This window comes from Cervus elaphus, chromosome 24 (assembly GCF_910594005.1).
Source record: "Cervus elaphus chromosome 24, mCerEla1.1, whole genome shotgun sequence".
NCBI lineage: Eukaryota > Metazoa > Chordata > Mammalia > Artiodactyla > Cervidae > Cervus > Cervus elaphus.
Genome location: NC_057838.1, coordinates 63,366,026 through 63,380,845, shown reverse-complemented (window position 1 = coordinate 63,380,845; position 14,820 = coordinate 63,366,026). Strand labels below are relative to the sequence as shown.

Here is a 14,820-nt window from a genome sequence, read left to right as displayed (position 1 = left end):
CTGCCAAAAAGACCCAAAAAACATCTCTCCTGAGGGTAAATTCAAGAAAGGCCAAGGTAATAGGCTTCCAGAGAAACCAACAGATCTGCAGAATGCAGGTCCAAGGACCTGTTGCTGTTGATGAGCTTGAATATTTTGTCATTCCCCACCACACACAAAGGGAGAAAACCAGACATGGCAAAGGGAAATGTAGTGTATATAAGCTCAACAACCACATATCAAATGTGTGTAAATCTCTGCCTCTGCGTTAAAGCATTTGCCCCCTTCCCAAGGATTCTCCTCTTCTCACCCTTCTTCCTGGGATCCTCAGTAAGGAAGCTTGAATGGGGGAGTGGATGGTCCTTCCTTGTTCACCTGTGTATACTATTTGCATTCTGCCTGTTCTGGCGCCTCACTGGGGTGTGCTGGCCAGTGAAGCTGAACTCAAGCTCCACTGCCTGGGAGACTTCCTCAAGCCACAGTTACCCTGCAGCTCAGCTGCCTTATTGGTTCTGATGTCGTGTTGAGTGTAGCACCATGTTGGACAGAGAACCACTGTGTGGTACAGCTGTCTTGTGATGCAGAACTGTGTTGGTGGTGACAGCATGTAAAAGGAATTCCATGTTAGACAGAGGCCCACGGTGGGAGCAGTACCATGTGGGATGTAGCACCGTGTTGGCAGTGGAACCAAGTAGAAGGGGGCATGTTGGTGGGCCAGCAGTGATTACTGAGTGCTGCACAGGCTTTCTAAGGGGCTGCTCCAGGGAACCCAGGACGAAATGTCTACTCTAGGATTTCTCATCACACTTCAGAACTGTGGGTCCTTAATACGCATATTGTCCTTGGAAATTCAACCCTGAGAGAAGTGTAGAACTAGAGCCCCCATCTCCGACATCCTCCTCTCTTCCAAAAAAATCATAAGAAAGTAAAAATCGACCATCATTCCACCCTACATAGCTAGCTACTGGTCATATTTACATAATAATATTTTTATTTGTGTATATATTTGAATGAAATGGCACACATTATACATAATGTTTTATAGTATTTTTATTTAATAGTATATCTGTCACTATAGTGTGGGTAATTTTATTTAATTTTTATTAAATATAATTGATTTACAATGTTGTGTTAGTAAGTGATTCAGATATATATAGATGTGTGTGTGTGTGCGCGTGCATGAGTGCACTCACTCTTGTCTTAACTCTTTGCAACATGGACTGTAGCTCACCAGGCTCCTCTGTCCATAGAATTTTCCATGCAAGAATACTGGAGTGGGTTGCTGTTTGCTGCTTCAGGGGATCTTCCTGACCCAGGGATCGAACCCACAACCCACATCTCTTGCGCCTCCTATGTTGGCAGGCAGATTTTTTACCACTGCACCACCTGGGAAGCCATATATATATATATATATTCTTTTTTAGTTTCTTTTTTATTATAGGTTAACATAAGATATTGAGTATAGTCCCCTGTGCTATACAGTAGGCCCTTGTTGTTGATCTGTTTACATATAGTAGTGTGTATATTTTAATCTCAAACTCCAAATTTATCCCTCCCCCACGTTTCCCCTTTGGTAACCATGAGTTTGTTTTCTATGCCTGTGAGTCTATTTCTGTTTTGTAAATTATCTTTATTTTTAATGGCTATATACTCCTCCATAGTATAAATGTATAACTCATTTAATCAATCCCTTTTCATTTTAGGTGCTAACAGTTGTTCATGCTTATATACAGGGGTGTATATCCTTGCAGAGAAATCTGTTCACCACCATGATGTTTTCATTAGTAAATTTCCTAGAATTTCTGGTTCAAGGTATAGACTGAAGTGATGCATGCTCACAGTGAAAATTCAAACAACACAAAAGTTTATATTGCTGATAGGTATATACTCTTCCAGCCTTTTTTCTCTGCATGGTCCCACACATATATGTACGTGCACACACACACACACTCATAGAAGATAAAACAGTATCCTGTTATGCATACTGTTCCAAAGCTTGTTCTTTTATAAAAGATACAGTAGATCATGAACATCCCACCTGGTCTATAAGTTCACCTCATTTTAAGTTGCACAGTATTCCAGAATATAGGTATTTTTGTCAGCCATTCCTGTCTGGATAGACATTTAAGTTGCTTATAGTTTTTCTCTCATAAATTTGGTGGCAGTAAATACTCTTGTTAGTAGAACTTTCACACGTGTAATTCTGTAGGATAAATTTCTGGAAGTAGATTTCTGGGTCAAAGGGTGTTAGGAATGTACTGAAGTTCAGTCTCAGTGTTGGTATTCTACCAAAATCTGATTTTTAAGTTTGGCTTTAGCCAAATATCAAAATGCTTGCCTCATGATCACTTCTGATTTCCTTAACCTTGTCGTCAGTGATCACATGGTAGCCTGGACGTCAACAAAATTCCTGTTTTACTATTGACTCTGTCTGCTATGTAGAATAATGCCCTCCCCCAAAGATGTCCATTTCTATTATCTGAGAGCTGTGAATATGGTAAGTTACATGGCAAAAGGGGATCAAAGATGCAGACAGAATCAAGTTTGCTAATCAGATGATATTAAAATAGCTTATCCTGGATTATCTAGATGGGGACAAGAAGGAAGCTGAAAAGGAGGGTCAGAGGGAGTCAAGACTATGGAAGAAGAGTCAGAGAGATGGCTTTGAAGATGGAGTAAAGGGGCCACAAGCCAAGGAATATAGGCAGCTTCTAGAAACTGGAAAAGGCAAAGAAATGGGTTCTTCCCTTTTGTCACATTCATTTTAGCCCCATGTCAGACTTCAAACTATAAAATAGTAAATTTGTATTGTTTCAAAGTATTAAGTTTGTGGTAATTTGTTAACAGGGCTTCTCTGATGGCTCAGTGATAAAGAATCTGCCTGCCAGTGCAGGAGATACAAGAGATGTGGGTTCAATCCCTGGGTTGGGAAAATCTGAAGTAGAAAATGGCAACTGGTTCCAGTACTCACGCCTGGAAAACTCCATGGACAGAGGAGCCTGACAGGCTACAGTCCGTGGGGTCACAAAGAGTCGGACACAACAGAGCACACACAGAATTTGTTGCAACAGCAATAGAAAACTAATATAGTGATCAAGAGGTTTCTGGTCTAATAGAGCAAATCTGGTTAAATAAGTATTTATAGCATGGAAAATAAATGAAGAAAATATCTGATGAGTGTCCTTGACAAAGGAACACACATGGTAAAGATCATGGGTAGTTTTGGAATCATAAGCACATAGTGCTTTGTCTGTAGCCTTCAGCTGTTTCTTCAGAGAGTCCCTTCAGTGCACAAGGATGTGTTGGTGAAAGGCAGAGAATTGACAACTTTCATCACTTTTCTTCAGGCAAAGACATTACTTGACCTGTCTGAGATTCAGGAACTGTCTTGTCACACATATACAAGTTGCTCAAACAAGAAACTGCAGCCATTAGGTGTTTGAGTACAGGATAACAAGAAGCCTTATCACTATTTTTTGATAATACCAGCATCGTAGGACTTACTAACAACCAATGGTTGCTTACAACAAAAATAGTTTGCAGGAACCTGATAAAGGGAACTGAAACCAATTTAATTTCCTCTCTTTGGGTTTAAAAAAAAAAAAAAAAAAGGGACCAGGCATACTTTCCTGTCCTTATACACTGAGAACAGGCAAAAATAACTTGGCTCTTTGCTTCAGCAAGTACTTGATCCTAGAAGACTGTGAACTAACAGAAAGAGCTTACTTGTCAAAACTAGCATTTTATTCATCAATACTTGCTTAAAGGCTATTGCCTCACAGTGCCTATCAATCCAAAATTATTGTTATAAACTCTGCCAAATTTCAGTCAGTTTCCTGCTTTGCAAGACATTCCTTAAATCTACCCAGTTTGGGTCCTGTGTGTGTGAGAGTCACTCAATCGTGTCCGACTCTTTGTGATCCCATGGACTGTAACCCACCAGGCTCCTCTGTCCACGGGATCTTCCAGCCAAGAATACTGGAGTGGGTTGCCATGCCCTCCTCCAAGTTTGGGCCCTAAAGCTCTATACATATCCTCTCTGACTTTCCCCTCTGAGAAATTGTTATGCCACTTTGGCAGTCTCTTTAATGCTGTAAGTTTATTAAATTTAACTTTACCTGAGCAGATTTTCAGGGGGTCCTTTGGAGAGGTTTACTCAATAGAAGTAACCTTGAGAGCACTAGTCTACTTACTGTGTGTGCACATGCGCTCAGTCATGTCCGCCTCTTTGTGAACCCCATGGACTCTATAGTCTGCCAGACTCCCCTGTCCATGGGATTTTCCAGGCAAGAATACTGGAGTGGGTTGCCGTTTCCTTCTTCAGAGGATCTTCCTGACCTGGGGATCGAACCCGCATCTCTTGCATCTCCTGCATTGGCAGGCAGAAACCCTGCTCTGAAGATTCTCCTATATTGTCACTCCAGAAAAAATCCTGCAGTTGGTGTGTATGCAATGGAAGCCGAGTACCACATGGATATTCATAGACAATTTTGTTTTCTTAAACTCAAATCCCCTTGCTCCACACAGCAACAGTTCTAGGTCCAAGGCCAATGGAATCTATTTCTATCAGAAGTAAAAATATATAAGTGAAAATAGCAGTGTTACCTCTGATATTTAGTGTTTCCTTCAAGTAAAGCAAAATGCTTCAGTTTGTGTGTTTGCTTCAGTGAAATTGTATCATCAACCTAGCATCAAGTCCAGGAATTGAAAAGGAGATAAATCTTTACCCAGTCAATTCACTATTAGAAAGGAAGAAAACTTTAATAACTTGATGACAGCATCACTGTCAGCTGAACACTTTACTGTAGAACCTACAGAAATAAATCTGGCTTCTTTACTCACTGTTGAAAATGAATGACTATTTAGTACCTCAGAAGTACACACAACAATTGACCAGCCCATGGTACTTGGAAATCATGGTGCCCATGAGTATTAAAATGTAAAACTTATAAAATCTGGCAATAAATAAAATAAGTATAATTATCTATAAAATAAATAATTAATATTTTGAAATAATTTTACAATAAAATAAATTACATTTGCATTTGAAAAAAATAGGTTTATGGTACACATCTGTTACACACAATTGTTAAAGATATGGCCAAATTTTTGTCCAAAAAGTTTATATTAATGCATAAAGTGTGTACCAGTATACGTTGTTAAGGCTCTGGAGATACACTGCCTAATTGTCCTCCAGAAAACATGAGCCAGTTGATTCTCCAACACTGAAGAATAATGTCTGTTTATCTGTTGTTAAAAGAGAATTTTTCATGGAAGTTAAGAATAGGAATAAATAATGGTTATTTCATGTGCCTGACCACATCTGTGACTACATTCTCTATGCTCTCAGTTTATCTCCCCCAGGGACTGGGAGCCCAGTTTGTATCAAGATCATCCATTCTGCAGTTGGAAAACTCTTGTTCCATTTCTGCCTCCTAAAATAACAGAAAAAATGTCCCTTTTCGATTCCTCTCATTATTTCTCCATGCAGTGGGAAAATTTTTTCTACCTTACCTCTTCATCAGATGCAGCCACCTTTATGCAAGGAGTTCCATTTCCATCTTCATATGAGGCATGGGCCAAGTCTTATTTCTCACACTTAATGTGGACATGAACACTCAAGAGCAAGCATCCACTCACATACCTCCCAGACACAGCTGGTTGACACTGACCACTCTGGTTTTCAGTTCTCCAGCTCCTGGCAGTTCCCTTTCTTTCCTACAAATTTAGCTTTGCATTTAAAAGAATGGTATACGTTAGACAGCATCTCTGTTTGTAGTCAGAGTATTTTCAGGTTATCTTAATCTGTCACACTGATGGAACTAGAAGTCCCCTTCAGGGATGGCCATGATGGTCAGATTAGCTCAGAAGGAACTACTTACTAGAACAAAAGGCACATTTGAGTGGACATGATGCCCCTAGCTCCCTGTCATGTTGGAAGCATCTGCTCCTCTAAGGAGTTTGCGTGGAGGGTGATCAACTGCGCACCATCCTGGCTTATTCCTGTGGCTCTGCCCACACTGATGATTACTTGTTTCCTTTTGTGCCAGAACTGACCAAACAGACCTATGTAATGATGAATGAGCTAGAAACAAATGGGACCAACTGCCATGACAGAGGCCAAACCTTCCCTGACCTGCAGGCCTCAGGGCTGGCTGCCCAGGAGTTCTGTGCATGGATGTTCAGGATGCCATATGCTATTCTAGCCAATGATGGGAAATGAAGAGGGACTTGTAATGCTACAAATGGCTATTTTGTGACACCCAACAAAATGTACCCCTGTGTTTTCTGTTGTTATTTAGTTGCTAACTCTTTTAAGACCAACTAGACTGTAGCCCACCAGGTTCCTCTGTCCCTGGGGTTTCCCAGGCAAGAATACTGGAGTGGGTTGCCATTTCTTTTTCCAGGGGATCTTCCTGACCCAGGGACTGAACCCAGGTCTCCTGCATTGGCAAGCAAATTCTTTACCACTGAATCCCCTTTACTATGTTCTATTCCCTGAGCTGTTCTAAAGACCCAGGAACCCCAAACAAGTCCTGGTAATGACAAGGGCAACCAGAGAAGGTAAAGAATCTGAACTCTCTAAGGCCTCCAGCTGCTGGGACAATGACCATTGCCTGGACACATCTGCCTGTTTGGCCACATTTAAAGGAAACAGGAGGACTGACCATCAAGGCTGTGTGCACACTGTCAGTGCTGATCAGTGACAGCCCCCATGTGCCATCAAGGGGAATGACGTCTGGGGCCTTCACAGCTGCTCTGGTAGTCTGTTTTAGGACCACTGTGTACCTGCCAGTCAGTGAAAGAGAAGGGGGCTGGACAGCAGAGAAGGGACAGCCCTCAGGGAAGCCTTTCGGCTTTCTCTCAATAGAACCCCCATCCAGCTGCTCGCTGAAGGCCTGAGGAGCAGAATCACGGGGCCTTTGATTGGAGAGGTACTATTTAGTTCAATCTTGCAAATAGCGCAGGTTCTGCAATCTCCTTGTTGGACAGCCTCCCACCATGGGGTTCTCACTACTAACTTCATGGCAGGAATGATCTCATTTTAAGCCTCCTCTTATTTTATAATAAGAACCTGCCTTTCAGTCATTTCCACCTACACCCCATCCTCTCCCTGTTGCTGAAGAAGGGAGTCCTGCCTTCAGCTGGCTCAGGAACACAGAGAGCTATGGCCTGAGCCATGAGAACCAGGGCTCCTCGGACCCAGCTCACCCAGAATGGCCATTCAGGAAAGGAACGAGGCTGACCAGTGGGACCAAGGCCTGCCAGGGGCTACTTGTCCACTTTCTAACTGGAGACTTGTTAGGACCCCACCTCTACATAGGGAAGACGTCCTCCCAGATAGGAATAAAGTTATTTGGGAACTTCCGTGGTGGTACAGTGGTTAAGACTTGGTGCTTCCACTGCAGGGGGCACAGGTTCCATCCCTGGGGTGGGATTGGGACTAAGATCCCACGTGGCATGACCAAAAATAGAAGTTTTGGATGAGCACTGAAAGTCGAGACCAAACAGTTATTTTATCCTGTCCCTGCATATAAGACAGCGTGTTGAAACCAAAAGCGTTCTGTGGAGGTAGTCAAGGGTGTCCTTTGAAGGCTATTCCGGCAGGCAGGCCACTGTGTTCCCTGGACTGGGCCCCAGGCTCGGAGCAGAGGAGTTGGAGTCTGGGCAGGAGTGCTGGCAGCTTCTCTAGAGCAGGCAGGATTTACTGGGGATCTCATCCTTCAGTGTGCTGGCCCTGAGTCTCTATTTTCTGTGTGCCTGCTGGAGGCCCATCATGGTTTTCAAATAATTGTGCTGGACAGAGAAAGGGGGAGAAAATAGGAACTGATTAGGACCTGCAGACCTAGCAAGGCCTCAGAAGCCACACCACTTATATCCATCCCAACATTCTTCCTGCAGATATCACCGTTTGGGGACAAGGACCCCCTCTGACTAGTCCCAGTTCTGTGAGAAAAAAATGTTCCATTCAATCTCTCTCATTCTTTCATCCTAAAGTGTAGGAAATGTTTTAAATGTTGAAAAGCAGATATGCATGTTTCAAGGGCTCACTTGAAAGAAATAGAACTGCCATATGACCCAGCAATCCCACTCCTGGGCATACACACTGAGGAAACCAGATCTGAAAGAGACACGTGCACCCCAATGTTCATCGCAGCACTGTTTATAATAGCCAGGACATGGAAGCAACCTAGATGCCCATCAGCAGATGAATGGATAAGGAAGATGTGGTACATATACACCATGGAATATTACTCAGCCGTTAAAAAGAATTCATTTGAATCAGTTCTAATGAGATGGATGAAACTGGAGCCCATTATACAGAGTGAAGTAAGCCAGAAAGATAAAGAACATTACAGCATACTAACACATATATATGGAATTTAGAAAGATGGTAACGATAACCCTATATGCAAAACAGAAAAAGAGACACAGAAGTACAGAACAGACTTTTGAACTCTGGGAGAAGGTGAGGGTGGTATGTTTCGAAAGAACAGCATGTATATTATCTATGGTGAAACATCCCCAGCCCAGGTGGGATGCATGAGACAAGTGCTCGGGCCTGGTGCACTGGGAAGACCCAGAGGAATCGGGTGGAGAGGGAGGTGGGAGGGGGGATCGGGATGGGGAATACGTGTAACTCTATGGCTGATTCATATCAATGTATGACAAAACCCACTGAAATGTTGTGAAGTAATTAGCCTCCAACTAATAAAAAATTAAAAAAAAAAAGAAAGTTTCTCACAAGAATTAGGTTCAAAAAAAGAAAAGAAGAGGGCTTTCTCTCCAGAGGGATGGGGGCCCGTGTACTCTGAAGGGCTTTCCCTCTGCAAATCAACTAGATGTTCATGAATCCTACCTTTTAATGCACTGCTAGGCTCTTGGGAAGCAGCTGGGAAAAGGAAGCTGAAACAACATCAGTGGGCAGGGCAGTGAGCAAGCAAATGCCAAACCCACCAAGTTGGAATATAGAGGTGAATCCTAGATTCCCCACATGGTGAATCTGAACTGAAACTGAAACCTCCACTTTAAGCTGGAATTATTTTTTACTGTGGTAAAATACACATAAAGTAAAAATTTCCACCTTGGCCATCTTTAAGTATACAGTTCGGTGGTACTGAATACATTCATAATGTTGTACAACCATCACTACCATCCATCTCCATAACTTCATCATCCCAAACTGAAACTGCATATGCATGGAGCAATAACTCCCCATTCCCCTCTCCCCCGAGGCCCTGAAAAGCACTATTATACTTTCTCCCTTTACGACTTTTAAGTCAGTCGTTTTATTTTTTAAAATATCATACTGGTGAATACTTGATTTACAATGTTACATTAGTTTCAAGTATACAGCAAAGTGATTCAGTTATACATTATGTATACATATAGTCATTCTTTCTTACATTCTTTTCTCATATAGGTTATCACAGACTATTGAGTTCCCTGTGCTATCCAGTAGGTCCTCATTGATTACCTATTTTATATATAGTAGTGTGTGTATGTTAATCCCAAACTCCTGATTTATCACTCCCTCCCGTTTTCCCTTTAGTAATCATAAATTTGTTTTTGAGATCTGCGTGTTCCTGTTTTGTAAATATGTTCATTTTTATCATTTTTAATTAGATTCCACATATGAGTGATATTATATGATACTTGTCTTTCTCTGATTTACTTCACTTAGTGTGATAATCTCTAAGTCCATCCATGTTGCTGCAAATGGCATTATTTCATTCCTTTTTTATGGCTGAGTAATACCACATCTTTATCCACTCCTCTGTCGATGGACATTTAGGTTGCTTCCATGTCTTGGCTCTTGTAAATAGTGCTGCAGTGGATAATGGGGTGCATGTATCCTTTTGGATTATGTTTTTCTCTGGATATACCACTAGGAGTGGGATTGCTGGATCATATGGTTGTTACATTTTTTAGCTTTTTAAGGAACCTCCTTACTGTTCTCCACAGTAGTTGTACCAATTTACATTCCCACCAACAGTGCAGGAGTGTTCCTTTTTCTCCACACCCACTCCAGCATTTATCATTTATTATCTGTAGACTTCCCCCACCTCAGCTTTATTGAGACATAACTGCCATAGAATATAATACCGCGTAAGTTTAAGGTATACAATGTGTTGATTTGACACACTTACATATTACAAAATGACTGTAACCATAGCATTAGCTAACACTTCTATCACTTCACATAATTACTATTTCTTTTTCTGTGGTGAAATCCTTTAAGATTTACTCTCTTAGCAACTTTCAGGTATTGATATATTATTAACAGCATTATTAACTAAAATCGCCATTCTATACATTAGACCCCCAGAACCTACTCATCTTCTAACTGGAAGTTTGTATCCTTAGACCAACATCTCCCCATTTCCCACACTCCACCCCCATTTCCTGGAAACCACCATTCTAATCTCTGTTTCTGTGAGTTGAACATGTTGTTTGTGGACTTTTTAATGATGATCGTGCTGACTGGTGTGAGGTGATACCTCAGTGTACTTTTGACTTGCATTTCTCTGATAATTAGTGATGTTGAATATCTTTTCATATGGTTTTTGACCATCTGTATGTCTTCTTTGGAGAAATGTTCATTTAGATCTTCTGCCCCTATGATTTTTTTTTTTTTTCCAGTAAACAACTTAGTTTTTTATTTGTCCAAGGCCAGCTGTTGCAGGCACTGAGGCCCCAAGACTTCCAGAAGGGATGCGGGGAGCGGGCCATCCTGCCTCCCAGGTGCTGCCTGCCCTATCCTGCTTCCTGCAGGAGATGGGAGAGTAGATAAAGTATACCCTTGTGCCATCAAGTATCTCTTCAATTTTGTGAGTGTGTCATTCACTCGTGTCTGACTCTGTGACCCCATGGACTACAGCCCACCAGGTTCTGTCCAAGGGATTCTCCAGGAAAGAGTACTGGAGTGGGTTGCATTTCCTTCTCCATGCCCCTATGATTTTTGACTATCTCATGTAAGTGGAACCATTTATTTCAACTTACGCCATGTAAGTGGAACCAGGTAATTTCAACTTATTCAGGACTCCTAGAGTTTAAGTTCAATCACATTTTTGGTCAGCTGAATTTCAACAAGGTACCATACAGTTCAAGAGAAAAAGAATCATTTTTTCAACAATTGGTACTGGGAAAACTGAATATCCACACAGAAAAGAATAAAGTTGAATGCCTGCCTCACCTCATATGCCCCCTCCTCTGAGCCGAGAGGGGTAGGTCTCTCTGGGGTCAGATAAGGAAGCTCCTGCATAGTGGCCACAGTCAAACGATCTCTGAGGCTGGGCTGCCTACGCCTAATTGACCTCACTCCATCCTCTCCCATAGAGCCCTGCCTTTCCACAGAGGCAGGGCCCTGTTCACTGATCTGGGCCTCCCTTCAGGGGCCAGGGTTAATAAAGCTTAATGCTCACAGCATAAGGCTAAGTGGCTGCCTGGGAAAAGCCATCCTCTTGCTGAAGGAGTGGGCCCAGGCAACTAGGATGGGCAGGTGACCCTGCCCCAAGCCACAGCTGACTGAACCAACACTGCACACTTAACACAAGGAGAGCCTAGCTGGCCTTCGCACAGTGGCCTCCATCGGAGAGGCTCTCCCCAGTAGGCAGTGGCCTCAGGGGAGCCCCCGGCCCTGCCCTGGCATGTGAACCACACATGGGCTGTCTTGGCACTCACTGACCATGTCCACGCCTGGCCAAGGCCTATGGAACCACTACTGTGTGCCACTCTGGAGTTGGCAGAAGATACCCACTGACTCTGGGTGACTCTGGATTTCCCTGGCTGGCATTTTCCTCCTCTGCCTCTAAAGTGGGGAGGGTCATCCTGGGTGTCCCAGTACTGAGGTCACTGAGGCCTTGCCTTCCTGGAGACATGGATCCCCCTGAATTACCTTCTGTTCCATCTTGACCTTGGCATTGTAGAAGGAGACAGAGTCAGGACCCTCGGGCAGCATTGTCTGCTGCAGCTGGCTGAACCTGTCCTGGTCGTCTTCTCCCTAGAAGAAGCCCAACTCAGCACAGACCCTTCACCTGGAATCGTCAGGATCCGCTCTGACAGGGCCTGTGGTGGGCATCGGGGCAGCCCCTCGCTGGGCTGGCAAACCTCCACCAGGAGAGCTCACAGTCCTCCAGCCCCAAGTTTCCCAATGTCATCACAGACGCCTGTAACCGCCATCAGGACAAGATGAGCCACTCAAGAAGGCTGGCAGCAGCATGTGGTGTTTTCTGGGTCCTCAGCCCCCAAAGCTGGGGAGAGATCTGTACCTGCCTGCCTGCCTGGGGCAGCTGCAGGAACTGCCATGCTTGAGGAGAGGACAGGGGGCACCGCCCACTGCTCTGTGCCACTCACCAGAGACACAATCTTGCTGAGAGGCATCATGCCTGGCCGGATGCTGCCACCCGGCCTCAGTGCCATCTGCAGGTCCTCGGGGATGAAGAAGGACTCGTTGTACCAGATGTCAAATTCTGCAGGGAGATGCAGAGAGAGTGCTGTGAGGGTGGGGAGTCTCGAGGAAGCAGGTCAAGGCTGTGTGTGCCTGTCTTGTGCCTGTCACAGGCTTGCCCGCTGTTCACTTCCTGCTCCCAGGTCTCAACCTTTCCCATCTCCATTTCCTGCCCTCGGAGTCCTGGAAACACATCTAAAGCCCCATCCCCCTGCCTCTGCCACAGAGAAGTTCTGAAGCCACTTCTAGAATCCAGGCTGTGGCCCTGCCCTGAGCCTCCTGGAACCCCAGGTGGCTGGCCAACCTCCCCAAATGGCACACCCGTGAGCAGGCGATGTCGACACTGGTCCACCAGGTGCTGGCAGTACTGGATCTCAGCCCTGAGGTCACGGAGGTCCTGATACTCCGTCCGGTACTGCTTCTTGAGGTCTTTGAGCTTCAGAATCAGCAGGAATTCCTCCTCATCGATGATCATCAGCCCTTTGTTCTCATACTCACCTGCAAGGGGATGGAGGAGGTCAGGGAATGAGGGGCCCACCTGGGGTGTGGGGAGGAAGGTGGTCAGAAAGAGGGGGCAGTGCTGGCAAAGCACAAATACAGGGTGAGGGGAAGGGCTGGCAGTGCAGCGAGGAGGTGGACAAGGCATGAGAAGGCTGGGCTACCAGGACAGGTCTCACAGGGAGAGGGAGCTCAGGTCAGGGGACCACACGGCATATTTAGGACCAACAGGAGAGGTGAGTAGAGGAAATGGTACAGATGGCCCACATTCCATGGTCATTTTGATCTTAAACCCCATTAACCAGAATATCCAGTAAATACCTCTATTATACAGGTGTTTATCTTTTTCATAAGTTCTATAAACAAGCTGCCATGACTGGCTAGTACCACAAGGCAGTTGGGCAAGGTTCCTTATTAACAGTAGATGTAAACCCAAATTTCAAATTGTCTTCTTAATTTCAGCATTCACCAGCTACCTTGTTAGAAAGCATCAGACATCTGTATTGTGTCTGGTGGCTGGCAGAGGGCTCCAGGAGGGAGGGGTAAATCATCCTATGAGTTGTCATCTCCACTCACGGTCTCTGCACAGTCCTTTTTAAGGTCTGTCAGCTTGATGAGGGTTGTTGGGTTAAGACAGAATTATCTGTGGAGCCACTCACCTGGCGGTCTACTGCCTAGGGCACTTGAAAGTTCAGCAAAGGCATCCTGTCAGTACCCAAGCCCAGGCTCCTGGAGAGTTAGTCCTGTGTGTGACTGAGGTGTGTGGCCAGGGTGCATGAGGCAGTCCCCAGTACCTGGGGAAGGCATTAGCACTTCCACTGATGTTTATGGGGGAGAAGTGAGGCACATGAAGTGTCACTGACACCATGCATGGAGAAGCAAGGGCTCCAATTCAAGGTGTCTGCAGTTGGGGGGCCAGAGCTGCCCTCACCTTCACTGCAGGGCAACCTGATCAGCGGGCTGTGGGCCAGTTCCAGTGTGGTTACTTGATAGACACAAATCTTTTTTTTTTTTTTGAGCTGTACCATGGGGAATGTGGGATCTCAGTTCCCTGACCAGGGATCAAACCCACTCCTCCTGCACTGGAAGCACCGAAGGACCACTGGACTACCGGGAAAGGCCCAAAAATCCATCACAGGGTAGAGACTTTACAGCACTCTGTTGAGACAGGGAGTGATAACATCTCTTATATTTCCCAGAGGTTCTCTGATTATCTCCAAAGAAAAGAATTTCTAAGAGTTGAACTTAAGATGATTTTCTTTTTTTTTTTTCATGGAAGACATGTCTCATGTCTAATGTCCCAAATTAAATCACCACTCTGGGCTGACAAGTGGCTACCAGTCAAGGTACCTAGCAGGTATTTTAAAAAATGAACTACTTGATTTGTTCCCTTAAGATAAAAGTTATTTTACTTGGTATTTTACCAACCAATGGGAAAACAACTGCTTGGGGGGTAGGGAAGGGCAAAAATGTTTTCTGATATTCATAAAATCTTAACTATTTAAAAATACTGTTTATTTTTTCTTCTTCCCATCCTTTAAAAATATACATTTTTCAGGCATATTGAGGAGTAAGTGATATATCAGCATAATATGCATATGACTTAAAATATGTAAATATAAGGTTGCATATTCAAAGACCTGGAGGAGGGCATGGCAACCCACTCCAATATTCTCGCCTGGAGAATCCCCATGGACAGAGGAGCCTGGCGGACTACACACAATCCATGGGGTTGCAAAGAGTCAGACACGACTGAGTGATTAAGCACATATTCAAAGAAGGTGTGGGCAGAGGGACAAAGAAGGACTCTGACTCCCCAGGGCTGACCAGAGCCAAGTGATGCCCAGAGATGAGGGCTGCACCCCGGCATCCCCTGTGGCTCCCCTTCCAAC

The 14,820-nt window shown here is 44.3% G+C and overlaps 1 protein-coding gene and 1 long non-coding RNA gene across 26 annotated transcripts in view; one reads left to right on the top strand and one right to left on the bottom strand.

Moving 5' to 3' along the window:
* Positions 1-14,820, top strand: part of LOC122682833 — a 60,256-nt gene that overhangs the window by 15,987 nt on the left and 29,449 nt on the right. The gene's annotated exons all lie outside the window — the stretch shown is intronic.
* Positions 7,472-14,820, bottom strand: part of KIF9 (kinesin family member 9) — a 38,319-nt gene continuing 30,970 nt past the window's right edge. For 3 of the 4 annotated variants that reach the window (XM_043886046.1, XM_043886044.1, XM_043886045.1), the window contains 4 exons: positions 12,752-12,928; positions 12,337-12,452; positions 11,879-11,983; positions 7,472-7,776 (listed from right to left, as the gene is read on the bottom strand). In XM_043886046.1, the coding sequence (XP_043741981.1) occupies positions 7,726-7,776; positions 11,879-11,983; positions 12,337-12,452; positions 12,752-12,928 (449 nt within the window). In that variant the 3' untranslated portion in view covers positions 7,472-7,725. The remainder of the gene's footprint in view (positions 7,777-11,878; positions 11,984-12,336; positions 12,453-12,751; positions 12,929-14,820) is intronic. The other variant, XM_043886047.1, reaches the window with a different exon arrangement.